Here is a 21186-nt window from a genome sequence, read left to right as displayed (position 1 = left end):
CATTAGAAATGCGCTAGAACAACATTCCTGCAAACAGCACACAAGCTGCACACAGACTCTTTATTGATTACTTGTATTAGTGTAGTTTACAGTGACTGCTCGTCCATACTTCTAGAACATAAAAAGACGGAGAAGACAAGGGAAAGGCAACAGATGGGAGGGAGGGAGCAAGCGAGCAATACTGAAACAGGTTTTTTTTTCCTGCACACTAGCCCTCAGAATGATAAAATGATACTGTGCTTGAATTTTCATTCAGCTCTGAGCTGGTTGACTAATGGCCTCTCTCGTCCGCTCACTCCCTGATGATTGCTTATGCATACACGTCTCTTTGTAATCATCTTCCAAGTAAAACTAAAGATTAGAGGAGGAAACAAAAAAACTAAATCTGCAGATTTCTTCTCATGGTCCACCTTTCCTGCCCAGGTCAGTTTGAGCAGGGCCTCCCATAATCATACAGGATGTGAATGACAGGACAATGCTTTATGTGCTAAAGAGGATTTAGTGCATGTCATTGAGGATTGAAATGAATGAGTGTTAGTGGAATGACGTGAGATGGATTTTGAATGACTCATGCTTAAGTTATGAATGTTCATAACATTCATAAAAGTTCTTATGAATGAGCTGGTAATTGGTTGGTTGTTACCGTTCAGAAGTTTGGGCTTAGTAAGATTATTTTCTTTTAAAAGAAATTAATACTCTTGTCTACAACAAATTTATAATACTTATAAACAATACTTAATAAACCAGCATATTTGAAGGATCATGTGACACTGGCTGCTGAAAATTCAGCTTCACTATCACAGGAATAAATATATTAAAATAGAAATAATATTTTACAATATTACTGTTTTTACTGTAATTTTTAATAAATAATAAATGCAGCCTATAAATGTAAATAATAAATGTAGCCTTGGTGAGAATAAAGGCCCTGCCTCACCAAGCCACTTGTCGGACCCCGTTGGGGGCTTTTTGACCAATTGCACATAGTGAATCGGTGTCCATTGCAGTTGGTGAGAGAGAGAGAGAACTCTGATTGGCTGTTCAGCTTAGTATCTCGAAAATGAAAGATAGCAAAGAAGTCAAGACAGCACAGACAGAGGGCTGTTCTAATTTTGTCATCTTACCTGAGCATTCCAAATCTAATGTGCATATATTTTCATAACAACATGAGCCGCCTGAATGAAGAAAGTGATCAGCATTGATATTCAAAATGGTAGACAAGCGCTGTATATCTGCAATCCTAAAAAAAGTATTCCTGCTGATATAGACAGTTATTTTACACACAAGTGCAGAACACACATGCCAGTTGACAGTCGCCTGTAGTCCTTTTGGTGTGTTTAAGCGCAGATTGTTGGCCGTGTGTAGGGCTGCAACAAACGATTATTTTGATAATCGATTAATCTAACGATTATTAGAACGATTAATCGACTAATCATCGATTATTTCGCAGACTAATCAGTAAGTTTGGAACGATTATTCAGCTTTTCCAATTAGTTAAAACATTGAGTTATACATATTCTAACTATAGTATAAAAATAGAAAATCACTTCAGCTTTTGAAATAGTTGTTTTAATGAACTTTGAGCCAACTAAACAGGTCATTCTCTTTAAGTTTTCAGATTTCGGTCCAACTCAAATCACACACAAATGCTCTCTAAGCATTGTTTAATAGGCCCACTGCTTTTCTTAGAACTGAAACAGACAAAGGGACATTTACTTCAGGACACAAAGAATGGTAAAATATTAATCTGCAAACAATTTTTTATAATTATAAAATTACAATTTTTTTTACATGACAATTGAGCTGACAGAGACGTTCTCATTCACCTTTTAATTTATAGTATGATAAAGTAACTGCCATGATATTCTTCCTATATCATAGGAAGGATATAACATCTCGTTTTGTAAGTCTTCATGATTATTGAACAAAATACAGGCAAGTGATAAGACAATAATAATACCTAATATACTAATAGTGTTACAATAATAAAAACAGCCCTGACTCCTAAGCTCGATCAAGCTTTATTCTATGCAAAATAAGTCATCACATTACTGTAATTATATTACTATTGATAATATTATTACTATTATTAGTAGTATTGCATTCTCTAATAAAGAGAGATTTGCCGCTGGTTAGTAGGCTAAGCTCCAGCTGGAGAACACTCACTTCTCACCGGCTCCTCTTTTGCCGGGATGTTGCACTCCAACATGCATGTTGTGCTCCCGTGAAAATTGCACACGACAGCATTCTTGATTTGAAGTTTTGTGAAACTTTCCCAAACCTAAACCTTGCTAGTTCGGATTCGTTTGCACTGTCATAATTCGCGCTGTTTTCTCTTCTACCGCAATAGCATTTGTAAGGGCTGCACTACACTCTAGCGCTACAGCGCCGTAGCGGTCAAATCGCGGGATTGCAGGCCCTTACATTAGGTCACGTGAGATCTAGTGCTGCCGCGATTAGTCGACTTAGTCGACGTAATCGACCATGCAAATTAGTCGACGGCAATTTTTTTAGTCGACGTGTCGTTTTACTATTGACCGCTATTTATTTTTGGTCTCCCGTCACAAACGGCTCACTGTAATTCACCTCCACACACCAGTCTGTGCGCCCTGCTGGTTTATCTGCTATCATTTTCCTTCACGTTCCCGCCCGCCTTCACTGCTTTGATATGAAAAATTGCAGAGGCAGGTGACGGAGCTTTCACAGTGGGCTCGTTTGCTGCGGTCCGAGCCCGAGCGCGAGCGCGATTGTTCCCGGCGCCCCCCGCAGCGTTGGTCTGGTTTCACACTCAATTCTATCGAACCCTGTTGAGTTTGCGTGCATCTTATGCCATCGCAAACGTGCACGGCGCATGATAGAAAACAGAACGCGGGTCAATATATTGTGTTTTTCAAACGGACTCTTTTGAGGAGACAGGATTTCCAAATGTGTTGCCCTGATTGCACGTGCAATGCGCGAATACACTGCAGACTCAACTCTCGCGTATCCAAGGTAAATCATCAACACTATCATCCCTTACATGTGTTTTATTTAACTAAATGCATCATAATCAGCTAAAACGCATGGGCAGGTTACTTAACTTCCTGAACAAGCGCTCCCGAGTCCGTGTTGCTTTCACATTCACGCGAACCGCGGCACGTGCCCGCCATGCACGCAGGTGTAAACGCGAGCTACATAACTGCGTGCCTGCCTGCTTTCAGCGCGACTCATAGTGGGCTAGTCCAGACTCTTTCAATTCAATTCCAATTTATTTGTATAGCGCTTTTCACAGAAAATGCATTGCATCTACTTTACTATTCAGAGTGATGTTATCAGTTATGCTTTTCAGAAATGTAAATAAATTAATCATTATTAGCTTACTGTACATTTTTTAAGGCAGAACAAAGAGCTAATTTAAGTAATACATACATGTTTGTTATTAGAGGATTAGATTAGGACTCTGACAAATATGGTATAGCCTAATGGAAATGCAGTAATGCTTAGATTGTTAATACATAATGTTTTTGAACAGGTGACATTTTATGTTTTGGCCCTTCAGTTGAGTTCAAAATAAAATGGACACAACGAAATAAACACTTGATTTTTTTTTTAATTAGTCGTTTAGATTAGTCGACTAATCGAAAAATTAGTCGAAAGATTAGTCGTTAGAAAATTAGTCGTTAGTGGCAGCACTAGTGAGATCAAACGACTACTCGACAACAAAGATATTTGTCGACATATTTTTATTGTCGACGTTGTCGACAACGTCGACTAATCGTTGCAGCCCTAGCCGTGTGTAATGGCCTTATAGAGTCCCCCTGTAGTCAATAATTTTTTATCCCTTAAAACTCATCTTTGATCACCAAAATGACACATTTAAACGTATTTTCCTTGAAAAAAAAATGAAATGCCTTAGCTTGAATGTAACTCAACACCCTTACCTCATTTAGTATATGCAGTTCTATGAATATGAAAATTAACCCCGCCTCCTCCACTCACTCACACCAGCTCAGAGATCCACTCGTTGAGGTTACAAGGTATTTCGTGACATCAGAAACACCAGCGATTTCAAACTGCGTTTTTGAGACTGTCTTTGGTTCACTGCAGTTTTAAGGAGAAAATACTCATTGCATTTGTACATGGTTAGTCTTAAAGCATATTAAAAACACCACATAGACATATTTTAACCAACATTAAAAGCTTGATTTTCACCACAGGGGGAGTTTAAGAGACTTCTTTTAAAAAAAGAAAAATATTATTGACCCCAAATTTACGAACATGTTTAGCCACCATTAGCAGGAGTGTGAACCCTGTATCCACTTCTTGAAAAGTGATCCATCTTTCTCTGGTCAGGTGGGCTCATGGCAGCTGAGTTTGTGTGCTCAGCAGGGCCAGAGCAGTTAATCCCGCCTGCAGACCTGCACTTTAATAGACATGCTAATGAAGAGCTCTGTCATAAGGTACACCAGTCACACAGCTGCGTTTGTGCATTAATTAACGAGTAGTGTATTGGGAAAACCATAACAAAAGGCTTCACTGCTTTGTTACAACACTTGCTTTAAGCATCAAATGCAAAATTGCAACAAAAAAAAATGTGTCTGAAAATGATCTTTATCTAGAGTGTACAAAGCAGACTGATGTTGATTCTACAGGGGGTCTTTCTGCTGTTCAAGCTCTCTATGTGCACACACACTCACTCTCACACTTGATCTTAATGAGGCACAACAGCTCAGTTACACACAGTCTGAGAGAATGTACAACAAAAAAGGAGAGAGAGAGAGAGAGAGAGAGAGAGAGAGAGAGAGAGAGAGAGAGAGAGAGAGAGAGAGAGAGAGAGAGAGAGAGAGAGAGAGAGAGAGAGAGAGAGAGAGAGAGAGAGAGAGAGAGAGAGAGAGAGAGAGAGAGAGAGCCATAAGTTTTTAAGTGTTGGTCATTTTGGAGGTCCAAGGATGTCTATAATACCTGGAAAAAATGTATCCATTTGCATTTCCATTCTTAGGCTATGTTTATACAGAAACGATCTGAAGAGAAAACGCAAAAGTGGCGTTGCGTTATCACTTTTCATTCTGCGTTTAGACGAGCGTTATGGGTGGGAAATCTGCGTGTATATGGTGATGCAAAAGTGTGTGACATTCGATGTAGTATGCACTCCAGGCAGCTAGGTGACAATGTGAAGCAGATCTGGGCCTTCACTGTCTAGCAGACTTTTGCGTTTTTACCCTTTAGACGGGAACGCGACGGTGGAACGTTTTGAAGATTTCACTTTTTTGCGTTTTTAAGCCCAATAAACGCCGTCGCCGTGTAAACGAAAGGCACATCTGATCAAATATGTTTACGTTTTCAACCACGAGTGTTCTCGTGTAAACGGGGCCTTATCTAAAGCAGTTGCTCAGCTGGCGCAGCACTAATCTGGAACTATGCGATTTGAAATCTGCTTATGGGTGTTCAGTTCTGGGCATATTTATTTTTGAGCCAATCAGCTGAGCTGTAAATGTCATGTGACTATCCCTTACTAAAATACCCAACAGAGTGTGCAGTCTTAAAGCAGGCGTAAACAGGGTCATGCTAACCAGCCAAATGTGACCTCTTGGTCGGGTCAGTAAATTAGATAATCTTAGTGCACCGCCTATAGTTAATCTGTTTGTCAGTTATTGTTGATCTGGATTGCCTTCTACATCTATGGTGTAAACACTATGATCTAATAGCTGCATACGTACCTTTATCTACCAAAAGCTGCTACAGCCTACATGCATAGTTAATGTAATGGAAAGTGAGGTCAACTCATACAGAATCATACATCTGCAATCATGCATCTCAGTCATTCATCAAAGTCAAAACAGTGTGAAGGAGAATAAAAGCTGAGCTCTGTTGCATTTTAATGCAGTCTATTCACGGCAAGAGCTGACATTTAAAGGGGACATGTCATGGAACAAGAACAAAACAAGATTTTCCTTGCTATTTTTAAATAAGACTTAAATGTATGTACAGTGTACACGTATAGTCATTCACACAAATAACTCTTTCTAGTCCACACAGTCCACATTTATGGAAAATGTATAGTTCAGAAATAATCATGGTATTTTATTAAATAATCATTTTATTAAGTCACTTTTCTTTTTTTTCTTTTTTTCTTTTTTTATACATATTGGATGTTTATAGGAAAAGTTGGTGCAAAACTGATTGGTCAGTAGTTTTCAGCACTCTTACCTGATCCAGCAGGTCACCCTTAGTGTTGAACCCTAAAGTAATGCAAAAGTGTTGAATATACATATTGTAATACAATTCAGTTTGAATTCACAGTGTGTATACTGTAGCTCAACGTATCTACATTAGTGTTGATCTCGTGTAAACCTGATAGTATACTGGTCCTCCAAGGTCACTGCTTCCACTTTTTATCACAGCTCTATACTTAGAGCAGCCAGAGGTGCTTAACTGCCAATTAGCTGGCTTGAGCTGATTAGAGACCAGTCCCACACTCGGCCTTCAACAGCATCAAAGTCTGAGATTAACAGCCATAAGGGAATATAGATCAGCCCTAAGTGTGTCACTGAAGCATGCAGACCCCCCACACACCTCTTACCTCCACTAGCCCAGAAACTGAGCCTGTAAGGGGTTTACCAGGGATCTCTAGAGCCGGGACGTTACCTGGCTGAAGAAGGGCAGCGAGTGTCAGGCCTGAGGTGAACATGCTGTGTTTGGGTGTGGAGAGAGGATCAGTGGCTGTCGCAAATGGAGGAACCCTGGAGAGAATCTGTGCGCCTGTGGATGGTTTGCCTGTGTTTTTTCACAATATACAGAGTGAATACTGAGCAAATCCATTCGATTCATGTCAGTGGTCTAACCAGAGTGTATGGTTCAACTCCTTTTTTTTAAGTTGTATTTATCTACTATAATTAATGCATTATAATTATTACGGTCATGGATATACTAGAAATATTAGGGATTTTCAAAATAGTTATTTCCAGGCCTGGAAAAGTCTTAGAAATTAATACAGTTTTAATTATTGGGGAAATGTCTGTTGTGAAGATATATTTTTCTAGTTATGCTGAGATCTAAAATGTTACTCTTGTGTAGAGCTTTGTAGAGTAAAACTTGCTTGAAATGTATGATGGTGATGTTCAATGTGATTTTTTTTTTTGTGCTATGAATCCGTTTATAAAATGATTTGAATAATTTTTAGTGAATCAGTCTGAATCAAACAGATTTTTGAACATCAGTATCCAGTTACCACAAATAACTGAAAAAGGGATGGAAGAGTCTGCATTGGTCAAAATAAGTGAGAACCCTATTAGAATAAAATCTGTGATTATGGATTATCAGTCTATTGCTTGCAATTTCATCATATTGCTGATTGAATGTTAAGATGAAGGTTTTTCTAATTCAACTCCATTCAGTTCATAAAGAAAAAAACAAATTTTAATGCTTCTCTGATTACATAAAGCCGTTCATTTCATTTAGACAATTACAAACAGACTTTTTACTCAACCAGAATCAGTAATGTTTTACGCATATTCTGATAAGGCAAGATCTATAAGTCAAGTTGTGATTCTTAGGCTTTGCATAAGCAGGTTAAGTGAGGTTATACTATAGGCTCAAAACACACGCAGATGTCGTTGCTGGTGCTGATTCCCAGATAGCACACACACCTACACAATTTAAAATATATATTTTCCATCACAGATGTGGGCTGTGTATTGTCAAAGTTCTCACAGCTCAAGCATGCACATGTATGCTCACACCCCTTCTTTTTTCTGTCTCAGCCTGTGCAACTCTCTCCAACACACACAGACACCTCTTTTTCCCAAACACACATTTACACACACCCTTTTTCAGTTGTCCAAAACCAGCTGTGCTGGAAGGCTTCTCGCCTTTGTGTGGGAACAGCTGGCTGGAGAGCCATAGTCACACACTGCGCATTTTTGACGGCCCTCACACACACATACACAGCACCATCTCAAATGGCCCATTGTGTGCTAATAATGAGACTTGTGTATTGCTGTGCAGCTTAAATAGGATTCCATTTTGGCCTACGCAGTGCTAACAGGGTGAAAACTGTGTGTCTGGAGGACAACTGGCCTGTTGAAGCTGTTATTTTCCTTCGAGTCATTGCAAGTGATGGAGCTTCCTCTGGCAGTGTTTCTTCAGTATTTAGGTAGTGTTCTGAACTGGATGAAAGGGTTAACGCTGGTCAACTGAACCCTGCCCATAGCAGCTTTGCCGTGAAATCCAAACCATAGAAATTTGACTCTTCAACCTCTAGAGTGGATTATTTGTGTCATTAGTCACTAAGTGTTTATCTGAAGATTTTTTACAGCTTGTTTTCCTGTTGTAAATTAGGAAAATTAGGGTTATTTTGAGGGGTATACTATGCATTTTGATCACATTGCTATTTTTGAAATTTGTATGTACTGTTCCAAAATTGAGGGTCTGTAAGATTTTTTTAATGTTTTGAAAACTCTCTTATGCTCACCGACACCAAGGCAGAATTTTTGATAACAAATCAGTAATAGTTGTTTTAATTGTGATAATGCTACACAATATTACTGATTTTTGATCAAAAATCTTTTGTAACATTTTCAAAGTCTTTACTGTCACTTTTAAATTATTTATTGTGTCTTTACTGAATAAACGCTTTAAAAACGACTGACCCTAAACTTTTGAATGGTAGTGGTGTTGATATTAATAATTACACAATGAAATAAAATCATTAAAATATGTTTTATATATTTTAAATAACAAACAGTGTCTATTTTTCCACTACAGTGGACAAAAAATATTTGGTGAAGAGGATATAATAATGTATTGATACTATTTATATTTTTAATTAATATAATAATATAAATAGTTTGTTTTTCATGAATTACACAATAACATAAAAGCATTACATATCAAATGTATTTAATATAACAAAACAGAGATATTATAAATGGTCTGTATGGATAATACTGGTTTGGAATGCTAGCTATAGCTGGCTATGCTTACAGTATGTCATCTATTGTAAGCTTAAGTCTCGAGTCTCGACTTGTTAGTATGACTTGTCTTTTATGTAACTAATTTCTTAGCTTATGCAGAAGGATTTGCCTTTTGCCCTACAGAAAACTGAATCGCCAAAACTTTACTCAGTCATCAGTGTCCCTTCCAACCCCACGTGTCTCCTTCCCAAGCTCATTTCTCTACATATTCACCCGTATCAACTATCAATGGGAAAGTCCAATACTGTCCACAACACTGGCTTGAACCACAAGAACAAAAAGAGGAGAGCTGAGATTGGGTGGAACGGATGGGGAAGGTGGGTGCATATTTGTGGTTGACTGATTGGAGGCTGACTGGAACTCGGTCAGTGAAATCCAGTGTGGCTGTGGGTGTGGTCAGTGATTTGGCCTTTTCAATTGGTGTTTTGCCTTTGGGTGTCACCATATTTTCTCTCTACTGTGTGAGAAAGTCAAGGTTCGGAAATGCAGAAGAGCACATTAATTAGTGTGGTGCGAACTTTTGACTTTTAGTGAAAAGCAAATTGTTAAAGTAGCTGAAGAATATAAAACCACTTTTTTCACGTACTCTACAATCTCCCTTAGTGCTAAAGGTGATAATTGCCTGTGGTTTTTTTTCAGGCCTGTGGTTTACATAGTTGGCCATTTTCCAGTGCTTCTTATGTTCACACCCATTTAAGCAGCTGTAAGCAAAAGTGATCCAGGTCATACTGTGCTTTAAGTTGGTCAGTGTAGCCCAGAAGATTGCATTTCATATTTCTCTTTAGCCTTGCAGTTCAGGAGTTACTGCTGCTGTCAGTCAGGAGAGCTTCACACAGATGACTGCAGCCAAGTTTTCATGACAGGAAATGACTTCACAGCATTTGAATCCTCTGAGAAGAGCTAAATATCCTCTGAGATGTCAACTTTGACCCATTAAAGACATTTAAAGGCAAACAAAATCAACAGCTCTCTGTGTTGCTGTTCATGTGCATATGTTTCGTTCTGGATGTTATAATGCTGTTATAATGTCTTAACTAACCAGACTTCTCTGGTCAACTGGCTTCATCAGAAAGTTCATATGGTTGTCTAAAGTGATCTAAAAAGTTAATTTACCATAGGAAACTTGCAATGATATGGAAAAAATACTGTTGACAAAGAGTTCCTCATTACAAATGACACATCAGTGCAGCTAATTGCTAACATACATTGGCAAAGTGCCTTTTCTACCATGTTGAAACAGTGTGAACTCTGACTATCTGAGACTTGAGGATCCGTTTTCTGATATCTTTGCTGGTAATAGGAGAGAGGTCAAAGTTTAAGATTTAGCCTCAGCGTGAGAAACAGAGTAGGCAAAACAAACAAGCGGATAAGAGCATTATCCCAGAGAGAAATGTCCTGCAGGACGTCATTTCATGCAACTATAACCCCAGAGGCCCTATTAACTTAACATTGTTATTTGGTAGGCTGGATTCACAATGACTAATGACAAAATGTTAGCAAAATTCCTTTTAAAAGCAATTTGGTAATTGCCACGTGTGTCTGCTCTTCATAACACTAATGGGCTTTTCACGCTATTCTTAACATTGTCCTAACGTGCAGATTAGGGCTTAAGCAACATTTCACACTTGTAATGTTAAAAGAGGGTTAGCACCGTTTTTAACCCTGGGGTACGAGGCACTGTAACGCCTAGAGCTAATTGGATGAACATTAGGTATGTTTACATGCACTAATTCTCATCAATGAATCCAATCCAGTGTTAGATTCTGAAAGATCTGTTTATATGAACTAAACGTTCCAATTCAATTCACATATTCGTTTAAATGTGCATTACTTCTATTCCGAACTCAACTTCAGAGCATGCACAGTGCCAAGAACTGGAGAAAAGCACTGAGATACTGTCACCGGAGCTACCGGGATTTTTTGCCTTAATGACGTATTTATCAGAAGATTTTTTTTTTTTTTTTATCAAATAGTTAGTAAATATTCAGTTCATAAGACAAATTTGCAAGATGTAAACTAACATACACATGCTTGTAAGACATAAAATGTGATAGCACTGCGCATGTGCGCAAGGTAGTTTTGAATCCGATTGAGAAAATAGGGTCTACACCACCCCTTTTAATCCGATTGAAATATCAGTCAAGCTGGATTATTTGGGGCATGTAAATGTAGCTACTATGTGAAATGCTAACCTAAAATGCTAAAACCCCCAACCAAAAAAAAAAAAATTGTTACAAACCTGTATGACTCACTTCTGTGGATCACAAAAGAAGATATTTAGAAGAGAAAAAAAAAAACTTTAAATGAGTTTTTCAAGTGTGAAAATGTCTTTATAAACATTTGGGCTGGAGTGAATCAAGCTGCAAACATGGAATGGCGTATTAATGTGCTTTAGATGTGCATCTCATTATCTGGCTCCATGTGGCTGGTTCCTCTGTTTACATTCTTTCATTTGACATTATAAAGCCATTAGTTCACATTCATTATTTAAGGTATTTTCAGGGGGAAAGACTTCAAATTTATAGCCTATCCTCTAAAGACCATAGTCATTTCCCATGACTCACGTCCCCTGCCACTGAAAAAAAAAAGTACTTCCGATATCCCTCCTGCGGTCGTATCGCCACACATTATACATGTCTCGTGTCTGCCGGCGGTTTTGAGTGCTTTGAGAACAAGACCAGCTCCATTGTGAAATTATTAGCAATTACAAAGTCCAAGTAGTTTGCACTTCTCAGAGCAATAAACCGATAATTTTCCTGGCGGTCCTGTAGCTGTAGGGTTTCCGGGGGTCTCTGAAGCGTGGCAGATATTAACATGCAAGGCGTTTGTCACTGTAATTACAGACTCATTAGTTTTTTCGTACTCTTTCTTGTGTCCTCTATCTTTTTGAAGATTCCATCTCCCTCAATTATTCCCATCTGGGTTCATTTTCAACACTCACGCTTCATTACCGGGAAACAGAGTGCTCGCTGTACTCTCCTCCCTCCTCTTCTCTTCGCTCCTCCCTCGCTCCCTTGCTCTTTCACATCTTCTGCTGCCAGCCCGCCACCATCCATCGCTCACACTTACACTGACGACCGGCACTCACAAACACCGCCTGCCGTGCTGCTCTGCCCTGGCACCTGTCACAGGCTAGGCGGCACTTGGCAACCCTGAAAATGTGTTTGAAGGGTCTTTGTGGCATGTGGTTGTATATTTACTACACGCTTATTCCTGCAGTGCTAACTTAAGTGTTTATTTGAAGTACTTACACTACCATTCAGAAGTTTGTGTAGGAACGATTGTTGTAATCTTTTTGAAAAAAAGTCTCTTATGCTCACCAATAATATTTAGCAGTCTATGTATTTGAATGTATTGTAAGATGTAATTTATTCAAAGCATCATTACTCCAGTCTTCAGTGTTACATAATCCTTCAGAAATCATTCTAAAAATGATGATTTGCTGCTGAAGAAACATTTCTTATTAGAATCCATTGAAAACTGTTGTTCTGCTCAACCCTTTGAAACTGTGAAACATTTTTTCAGGATTTTTTTTGATTAATAGAGTTAAGAAAACATTTATTTGAGAAAGATATCTTTAGTGACATATCTTTTGAGCAATTGAATGATTCCTTGCTTGTGTGTGATTGAACCATGGCATGAAAGTGAGCAAATAAAACAAGCAATTACACATTTTTTTTTTTATTTGTTTGTTTTTACCTTTCTTCTTCATACATTAATCAAAACTACCCTAATGAAAAATCCAGAATGGGAATCTGGAGTGATTGAAAACAGCATGACGATGCTTGTCCACCAGCTCTATACCAGCTCTAACCAGTCTGGACCAACATGTAATTCATGTTGGATTATGCTGGATTTTTCTGCTGGGTAGTCAAGTCACCTTTATTTTTATGGAGCTTTATACAGTTCAGATTGTTTCATAGCAGCTTCACAATAATAAACAGGAAAGTAACAGAATTATTTATGCAAACTTCATCAAATATAATGACAATAATGCCGTTGTTCAGTTTGAGTCAAATCAATGTTGATTCAGTTCAGTTCAATAGCGGTGACGATTTACAAAATTTACATAGCCACTATCAATAGCTATGTTTCCATCCAAAGTTGCGAATTTAACTTGTGAGCAAAATTGGAATATCGCATAAAACATACTCGAATGAAGCAGCGTTTCCATCCAGTGAGCCGAAGAGAACAAAATCATCACTTCCTGATAAACTGATGCCAAATATCACTAAGAAAAATGGAATTTGCTGCAGTAGGAGAAGCCACTGTATAAAATAATTTAATAATTTCAGTTCTGGGAGGCAATTACACTGAACCACTTTGACGACAGACTTTGCTCAGGCATATCAGAATGACCAAAACAGCATTTCAGACGAGAACTGTCCGCTGGTTGCTCCAGTAATACCGTCCCATCGCAAAGTCACATCGGGGAATTGATTCGGTAAATATTTTTCCATTGTAGATTATGCGCATGTTTTCTTACCGGAAAAAAAAGTGTATTCGACTCAATCGAATTTATGTGCATTTTGGCGTTTCCATCCAGCATTTTTTTTTTATGCGAATGATGAAAATGCGCATACAAATAGGTGGATGGAAACATAGCTAATGACAATGTTTTGGTTGACATAAAATGATGTCGCCTACCATTTTTGTGGCAAAATACCATAATTACTAGAGTTTTTGCTACTACTACTGTTAAACTATAAGTCAAAATTGGATCTTTTTCAAACACTGTCCTAACCAGTTGAGATTTGGCAAGGTCCAGCAAAATGCTGTTTTCACATCTGAAAGCAAAACTGGTGTGATGCCACACTATCACATGCAAAGTTGTAATGGATTTATTTTTCTTAAAATTATCCATCATATCAATAGATCATCTCTCTTTTTTCTCCAGGTCTGCTTTTTCTCACCCTGACAGTGTTTTGAATGCTGTTGGTGGTCAGCTCTATTCTACAGTATTATGTACTTGTCTCTGTGTACAAACAGGAGCTCTTGCTTTTGACGCTCGTCTAGCCCATCTTTTGGCTGTTACTGTATGATCCAATGCAGTAAACTGTACAGCAAATCCGGTTTTGACTTGAAAGGGGAACCAAAAGAAGGAGCTGTGTTAATTGATGCCTGGTTACACCTTAATGAGCTTCTGAAATCTGCACACAAACGAGGGTCATGTTGCCATGGCAACACGAGCCCCACTATAAGGCAGAAGGGCAAAGCATAAGAAGGTCTGGATTATGTCACCTTGAGAAAAATGTAAAGAGAGAAAAGTATGAAGATAATATGATGCCATAAAGAATCGCATGCGCAGGGTAAGATTTGTGAAAGTGTACATAAGATTGCACGCGTAAATAAAATTTAGGAAGGTTTGTAAAGGTGTAAATCGCCTTTCAGGTGTAAGAAAAAAATATTTGCTGCATTTTACTGTTGTTCGTAAGTGTAATGCATGTATTGTGAAACTGCAACTTCTTGCTTCCGCAAAATAAATATGATCTGTATTCTTCTGACTTCCATTTTTCCGTGCTTACACTTTTGGCACGTTTAAACGATTTTAAGGCGATTTACACCTTTACAAATCTTCTCTTGCACATGCAAATTTTATTTACCCGTGCAATCTTATGTACACTTTCACAAATCTTACCCTGTGCATGTGATTCTTTATGGCATCATATTACCTTCATAGAAAAGTGACCAACAAGGCATTTTCATTGCTTATCTTGTTTTGTTAGAATAGACAGAGTCTTTAGATTTACACAAACAAAATAAGCCTTGATGGATGAAAGTACAGTTAGTTTAATATGGTGTCACCAGTCATTGATCATCAGCAACCAAACACTATAAAAAATGCATCTGTCCCTCACAGCCTCATTTTCACATGTCAAATTAAACTCGTCTTCTTTTCAAGGTATATGATCGATATAGGTTAAAATGGACTTGTTTTATCTCTCTAATGCTTTGTTCTCACTTTCTCTGCCTCATTCATTTCACAGTAGATTTAATGCTAAATCCCATTGCAGAGTTAATTTGAATGACAGTAGGTTATATTCCCCCACTTGAAATCCTCAGTCACACCCATCTCTCCTTTCTTTCTCCTTTCCTTCTTAAGCACCTCCTTTTTTTCCGTCTTCATCCCTATTCTTTCTTTTATTCCTGCCCTGCATAATCCAGCCTCGGTTCACTCACATCTTCCCCAAAAGATGCACTGCTCAATATCACGTGCTAGAAATGGCACCACATCCAGACAGTTTGCCACTCTCTGTTCATGTGTAAATGATTCAGTGTCCTGGTGTCTGGTTGTTTGAGGCTAAACTGAAGTCAAGAGGCCAGAGCATCTCTTCCAGCTTGGTAACGCCCCATATTCAATTTCATACTTCACTGCATGGAGACACACAGCGAGCTGGAACAGTCCATTACAGAGGTCATGTGACTGGAGTGTGTCCTCTGTGCTGTGCCTTTGGACATTTTGGCTTAAAATAGAGATCATATATATATATGCATGTGCATATATTTGTACGTGTCGTATATATATATACATATACATATGATTTTAAGTATTTATCAGTAAAGTGAAGCAGGGAAAAAAAGACAATGACATGTTTGTGTTTATGTTGAGTTTTCCTTGCGTGTTTTTTTCTTTCGAAGACTGTCTTAATTGTTTGACTCCTCATAAATCATCTCAAGGCCCCAGAAACATGGCAGGCAACCTAAAAATGTTCATGTGGTAACTAGTTTTATTCAAGTCAACATTGTTTAATCTTACTGAACAACCCCGAGAACATTAGGTTACACTGATGAAAGTCATTTCTAATGGTCAGATCATGAAATTGCTTGACAAAGTACCAATTGCACGTTTACTTTTCGTAGTGTGTATGGTCAACATGTCTCAGTTTATTGTATGAGATTAACCGCTATCGTCTATTTGGGTGAACCATTTTATAGATCGTAATTTGTACAACTAGGCAGCAGTAAACATGACATGAGCCTCTGTTTTTATCCAGGACAGTGACATCCAGAAGAAGATCGACTATGAGATCCGTATGCGTGAGGGTGCGTGTAAGCTGCTGGCTGCATGTTCTCAGAGGGACCAAGCGCTGGAGGCCTCCAAGAGCCTCCTCACCTGCAACGCCCGCATCATGGCCTACATGTCAGAGCTGCAGCGCATGAAGGAGGCGCAGGTCATGCAGCGGATTGCACGCAGGTCAGAGCTCACTTATGATGATTGTACTTTTCGGCAGTGTTGTCACGGTACCAAAATTTCAGTATTCGGTACCAATACCAGTGAAAATCCACGGTTCTCGGTACCAATTTCGGTACCAAAAGCTTAATTTAGATAGAATTTACATATATTAAAGTGTACATCACAGTTACAAAGATGGAAACTGTAGTATTAAAAACCCTTTACAATAAGATTATATTTGTTAGATAACATTAGATAAAATTACCTAACAATAAACCATAGTTATATACTGTAGCAATTATTCTCCTTGGGGTTAATTTAAAAATATACTAATACATTTTTAAAATCAAAAGTTTTATCGTTAACATTATTTAATGCACAATGAATGAAGTGAACAAACATGAACAATCAAGTGTTTGTATTAAATAACATTCACAAACATTAATTAATGTTGTAAAAATATATTGTTCACTCAATGTGTTGATGTTAACACATTAAGTAATGTTAATGAATGGTATCTTATTGTAGTGTTACCAAACTATACAGGAGATAGAACATGTTTTATTTGACTTAACTGTAGCCTACTTTTATTTAATCCAAAACTGCCAAAAATGTCACTCTTTCCTGTCTTCAAAACTTGATAACCCTGTAGCTGATTTCTAATGCAAGGGCTAGTAATCAATTAATTCTTTGCTGATACTTCCTCGTCATCACGGGGAGCGCAGTTTGCACCGCTTTCTCCTTCTCTCCACAAGCGCTCGCTCTCCCGTGTCTCCGCTATGCAACCATAAACAGTGACGCGCCTGGAAAAACAAGCTCGCACGTCGCTTCTATTATGAGCGCGCTTCCCGCGCGCCTACATTTGAAATTTGCACGCGCAAAAAACGTGCTATGTGAACGTGTGAACGGCCCTTTATGGCAACGTGACATTAGCCTAATTCAACATATTTCCATATGTGGCTCTCCTCCTTTCTTGTCAACAAGTGGATTCAGAGCCAACGCATTAGCAGCGCCGCCGGTCGCCATGTCTCAGTGTTTTTATGAAGAGGACGCAACTCTGCACCTTTCGGACAGCGCATCAAGAACCGGATTAACCCGGTACTCGGTACCTAGAAAAGCTGGTACCGTAACCGTTAATTTTTTTTAGTACCGACTTGGTACCGAAGTACCGAGTTTTTTGACAACACTACCGGTTTGGTTCAACTTAAAGGTACACTATGTAAGCAAGCAGAAGCTCCTCTGTCCTGTGTTTTTTTTTTTTAAACCAGGTTTCCCTGGAGGTTTGAGATTTAGCATGCTCCATGTCCACCTTTATCGCTCATTGTGACTAACTATGCCACTTCCATATGCGTAGTAGCTTGAGCAATTTTGAATTTTGAACAAAAAACTTCACATCCTGCATAGTGCTGCCACTAACGACTAATTTTCTAACGACTAATCTTTCGACTAATTTTTCGATTAGTCGACTAATCTAAACGACTAATTAAAAAAAAAAATTAAGTGTTTATTTCGTTGTGTCCATTTTATTTTGAACTCAACTGAAGGGCCAAAACATAAAATGTCACCTGTTCAAAAACATTATGTATTACCAATCTAAGCATTAAGTATCTGCATTTCCATTAGGCTATACCATATTAGTCAGAGTCCTAATCTAATCCTCTAATAACAAACATGTATGTATTACTTAAATTAGCTCTTTGTTCTGCCTTAAAAAAATGTACAGTAAGCTAATAATGATTAATTTATGTACATTTCTGAAAAGCATAACTGATAACATCACTCTGAATAGTATAGTAGATGCAATGCATTTTCTGTGAAAAGCGCTATACAAATAAATTGGAATTGAATTGAAAGAGTCTGGACTAGCCCACTATGAGTCGCGCTGAAAGCAGGCAGGCACGCAGTTATGTAGCTCGCGTTTACACCTGCGTGCATGGCGGGCCCGTGCCGCGGTTCGCGTGAATGTGAAAGCAACACGGACTCGGGAGCGCTTGTTCAGGAAGTTAAGTAACCTGCCCATGCGTTTTAGCTGATTATGACGCATTTAGTTAAATAAAACACATGTAAGGGATGATAGTGATGATGATTTACCTTGGATACGCGAGAGTTGAGTCTGCAGTGTAGCCTATTCGCGCATTGCGCGTGCAATCAGGGCAACACATTTGGAAATCCACTGTCTCCTCAAAAGAGTCCGTTTGAAAAACACAATATATTGACCCGCGTTCTGTTTTCTATCATGCGCCGTGCACGTTTGCGATGGCATAAGATGCACGCAAACTCAACAGGGTTCGATAGAATTGAGTGTGAAACCAGACCAACGCTGCGGGGGGCGCCGGGATCAAACAATCGCGCTCCCGCAGCAAACGAGCCCACTGTGAAAGCTCTGTCACCTGCCTCCGCAATTTGTCATATCAAAGCAGTGAAGGCGGGCGGGAACGTGAAGGAAAATGATAGCAGATAAACCAGCAGGGCGCGCACGGCGCACAGACTGGTGTGTGGAGGTGAATTACAGTGAGCTGTTTGTGACGGGAGACCAAAAATAAATAGCGGTCAATAGTAAAACGACACGTCGACTAATTTGCATGGTCGATTACGTCGACTGAGTCGACTAATCGCGGCAGCACTAATCCTGCACCTTTTACAAAGTTTGATTAAGCTAAATTAGATGTGGAATGTTTGGGTGGCTTTGATATTTGTGGTGTTTTATAAAATGTAAATCAGTCTTTTTGAGGTTAAGCATTTTTAATTATACTGTCAGCACCAGTAAATATGAAGTTTTATCCAAATATGCATAGCTGATAACTACACTTTGACCATAAGTACTTCAACATACACAAATCACATGCTTTTCACATCACATGTCTTACTAAAATAGCTGAATGTATTGACTCAAAGTAGAAATAATCGGACAGCCGCAAAGCACATGACTGCAGAAAATAGTGTTGAGGTCAGAAAGAGTTTAATGTGGTGAGTGCTGTCCATTTTACAGGGGTAATCTCAGCCTCTTTATCAGGATCGTCACTGTAAAGCTAGTGTCAAAGTGTTAAATGTCAATTTAAGGCAATTACTACAATGTTGTCCTTTTAGTCACATGGTTGGCTCCAGACACCACATACACACAAAAATTAAGCTATGCTTAGAAAATGTTTTAAAGCTGAAGTGTGTAATGTTTTCAATGTTTTCCAAAAGGTTTTTTTTTTTCGAATCCCAGTTTATGTAACTGTAATTAGAGCATTTGTAGGTTAAAGAACTCGTTGCGCTGGCCAATACGCCTGTTGTCTTGAACTTATGTATGGATGTCAGTACATTGCTTTATTTATTTGAGCATATCAACCAACATGACACCACAACATTGGCTCAATCAATAGTATGAATTGACCAATGGCAGACAGGGGAAGTGCTCAGGAAATGGTCAGTATTTTTACAATTCCATTTGGTGACACACACTTCCATTTGGTGACACACACTTCAGCTTTAATTATAACTGGTTTGAAGCACTTTACACATTGTGGTTTGTTTCTTATTGAGTGTTTGTGTTCAGGTCTTCTGATGCCGGTCCAATGGATGACCGATCCCCATGTAAAGGCAAAGTAGCCATTTCAGGTATGTTCGCAGAAAAGAATTCAGGCCGTTTTAAATCACATAATGAAAAAAATATACACTACCGTTTAAAAGTTTGGGGTAGTGTAAGATTTTATTCAGCAAGTACACTTCAAAAGTGTCACAATAAATCAAAACAGTAAAGATATTTATAATTTTACAAAAGATTTGTATTTCAAATAAATGTTTTTTGAAAAACAAATATCACAGTTTCCACAAAAATATCCAAATATCACAGGTTCCACACAACTGTTTTTAACATTGATAATAATAATAAAAATAAATGTTTCTTAAGCAGTAAATCATCATATTAGAATGATTTCTGAAGGATCATGTGACACTGGTGGTGGTTGAGGAGAGATTCCCATGACATGATTGTAAAGCGCTTTGGGTGTACAGTAGTACATATGAAAAGCGCTATATAAATGCCTTTCTTTCATTCATTCATTCATTCATTCATTCATTCATTCATTCATTCACGGATTCATTCACTGAAGACTGGAGGGATGATGCTTACATTTTGCTTTGCATCACAGGAATAAATTACATTTTAAAACATATTAAAATAGAAAACATGTATTTAAAATTGTAATAATATTTCACAATAGGAATGTTTTAGTGTATTTTTAGTGCTTTGGTGAGCATAAGAGACTTACCAACCCCAAACTGAATGGTAGTGTATATAACATTCTCTGTTTTTTTTTTATTTGTGTATTGTGTGTAAATCATGCAAACCAGTCTGTTTATACGGGTGTCTGAGCACTAAATCACACCCCTGCTGTTTTATATATCAGCGCCTGTGTCTCAGTCTGCTGTGGGTCTTCTTTTACGAGTCGTCCTCCCCTCCTCACTGTCTGGTTCTTTTAGAGGAACCAACCCCCCTCTTAACACCCAGTGCTATTAACTCCCAGTTCAAACTCCTTGACTGCACCCATGGCAATTTGTGTTTGAGATCTACAGTGAGAGGCCTGTAGGGGTGATACTCAGTAAATGCTGTAATTATTACATCATTATGTAGAGGGTTATAGAGGACCTTATACCCTCACTTCACAGTCACATGCACGCTTATGTAAGCCACTTTCATATGTAGTCACTGACAGAATCTGCTGATTTAGAAGAAAGTTTATGTGCAATGGTTTTATTGGTAGCCAAATGCATTATTAGATGAAATATTTAATAAACAAACACAAAAAGGGTGGGGCATTTGCAGAATTTTATCAATAAGGAGCATTCCTTTTCAGCAGAAATCTGCTTCAATTCTGCAGCTGCAGAATCTGTGTGGGATTCCTGTTCATGTGCCATTATTCCATCACACAAATGCATCCAGACTGTTATTTAGTTTATCCCACGCACATACAATCTAATATTCCTACATGCAGCCTCTCTTTTGTTTTCTGCTGTCCATCATCTGCAGTCAGTACCCTATTAATTGTTCCCTAACAGCCTCTTCCTATTAATTTA

At 38.4% G+C, this 21186-nt stretch overlaps 1 protein-coding gene across 5 annotated transcripts in view; it reads left to right on the top strand.

Annotated features, from left to right (window-relative positions):
• rtkna (rhotekin a) overlaps positions 1 to 21186 on the top strand; it is a 98378-nt gene that overhangs the window by 65431 nt on the left and 11761 nt on the right. For 4 of the 5 annotated variants that reach the window (XM_056269995.1, XM_056269996.1, XM_056269997.1 and 1 more), the window contains exons 2-3: positions 15947 to 16146; positions 19667 to 19728. In XM_056269995.1, the coding sequence (XP_056125970.1) occupies positions 15947 to 16146; positions 19667 to 19728 (262 nt within the window). The remainder of the gene's footprint in view (positions 1 to 15946; positions 16147 to 19666; positions 19729 to 21186) is intronic. The other variant, XM_056269998.1, reaches the window with a different exon arrangement.

The sequence above is a fragment of the Rhinichthys klamathensis genome, unplaced genomic scaffold (assembly GCF_029890125.1).
Source record: "Rhinichthys klamathensis goyatoka isolate OS25496 unplaced genomic scaffold, OSU_Roscu_1.1 h1tg000296l_1, whole genome shotgun sequence".
Classification (NCBI taxonomy): Eukaryota; Metazoa; Chordata; class Actinopteri; order Cypriniformes; family Leuciscidae; genus Rhinichthys; species Rhinichthys klamathensis.
The sequence above is the reverse complement of the archived record's forward strand: the minus strand, read 5'-3'. Positions and strand labels throughout refer to the sequence as shown.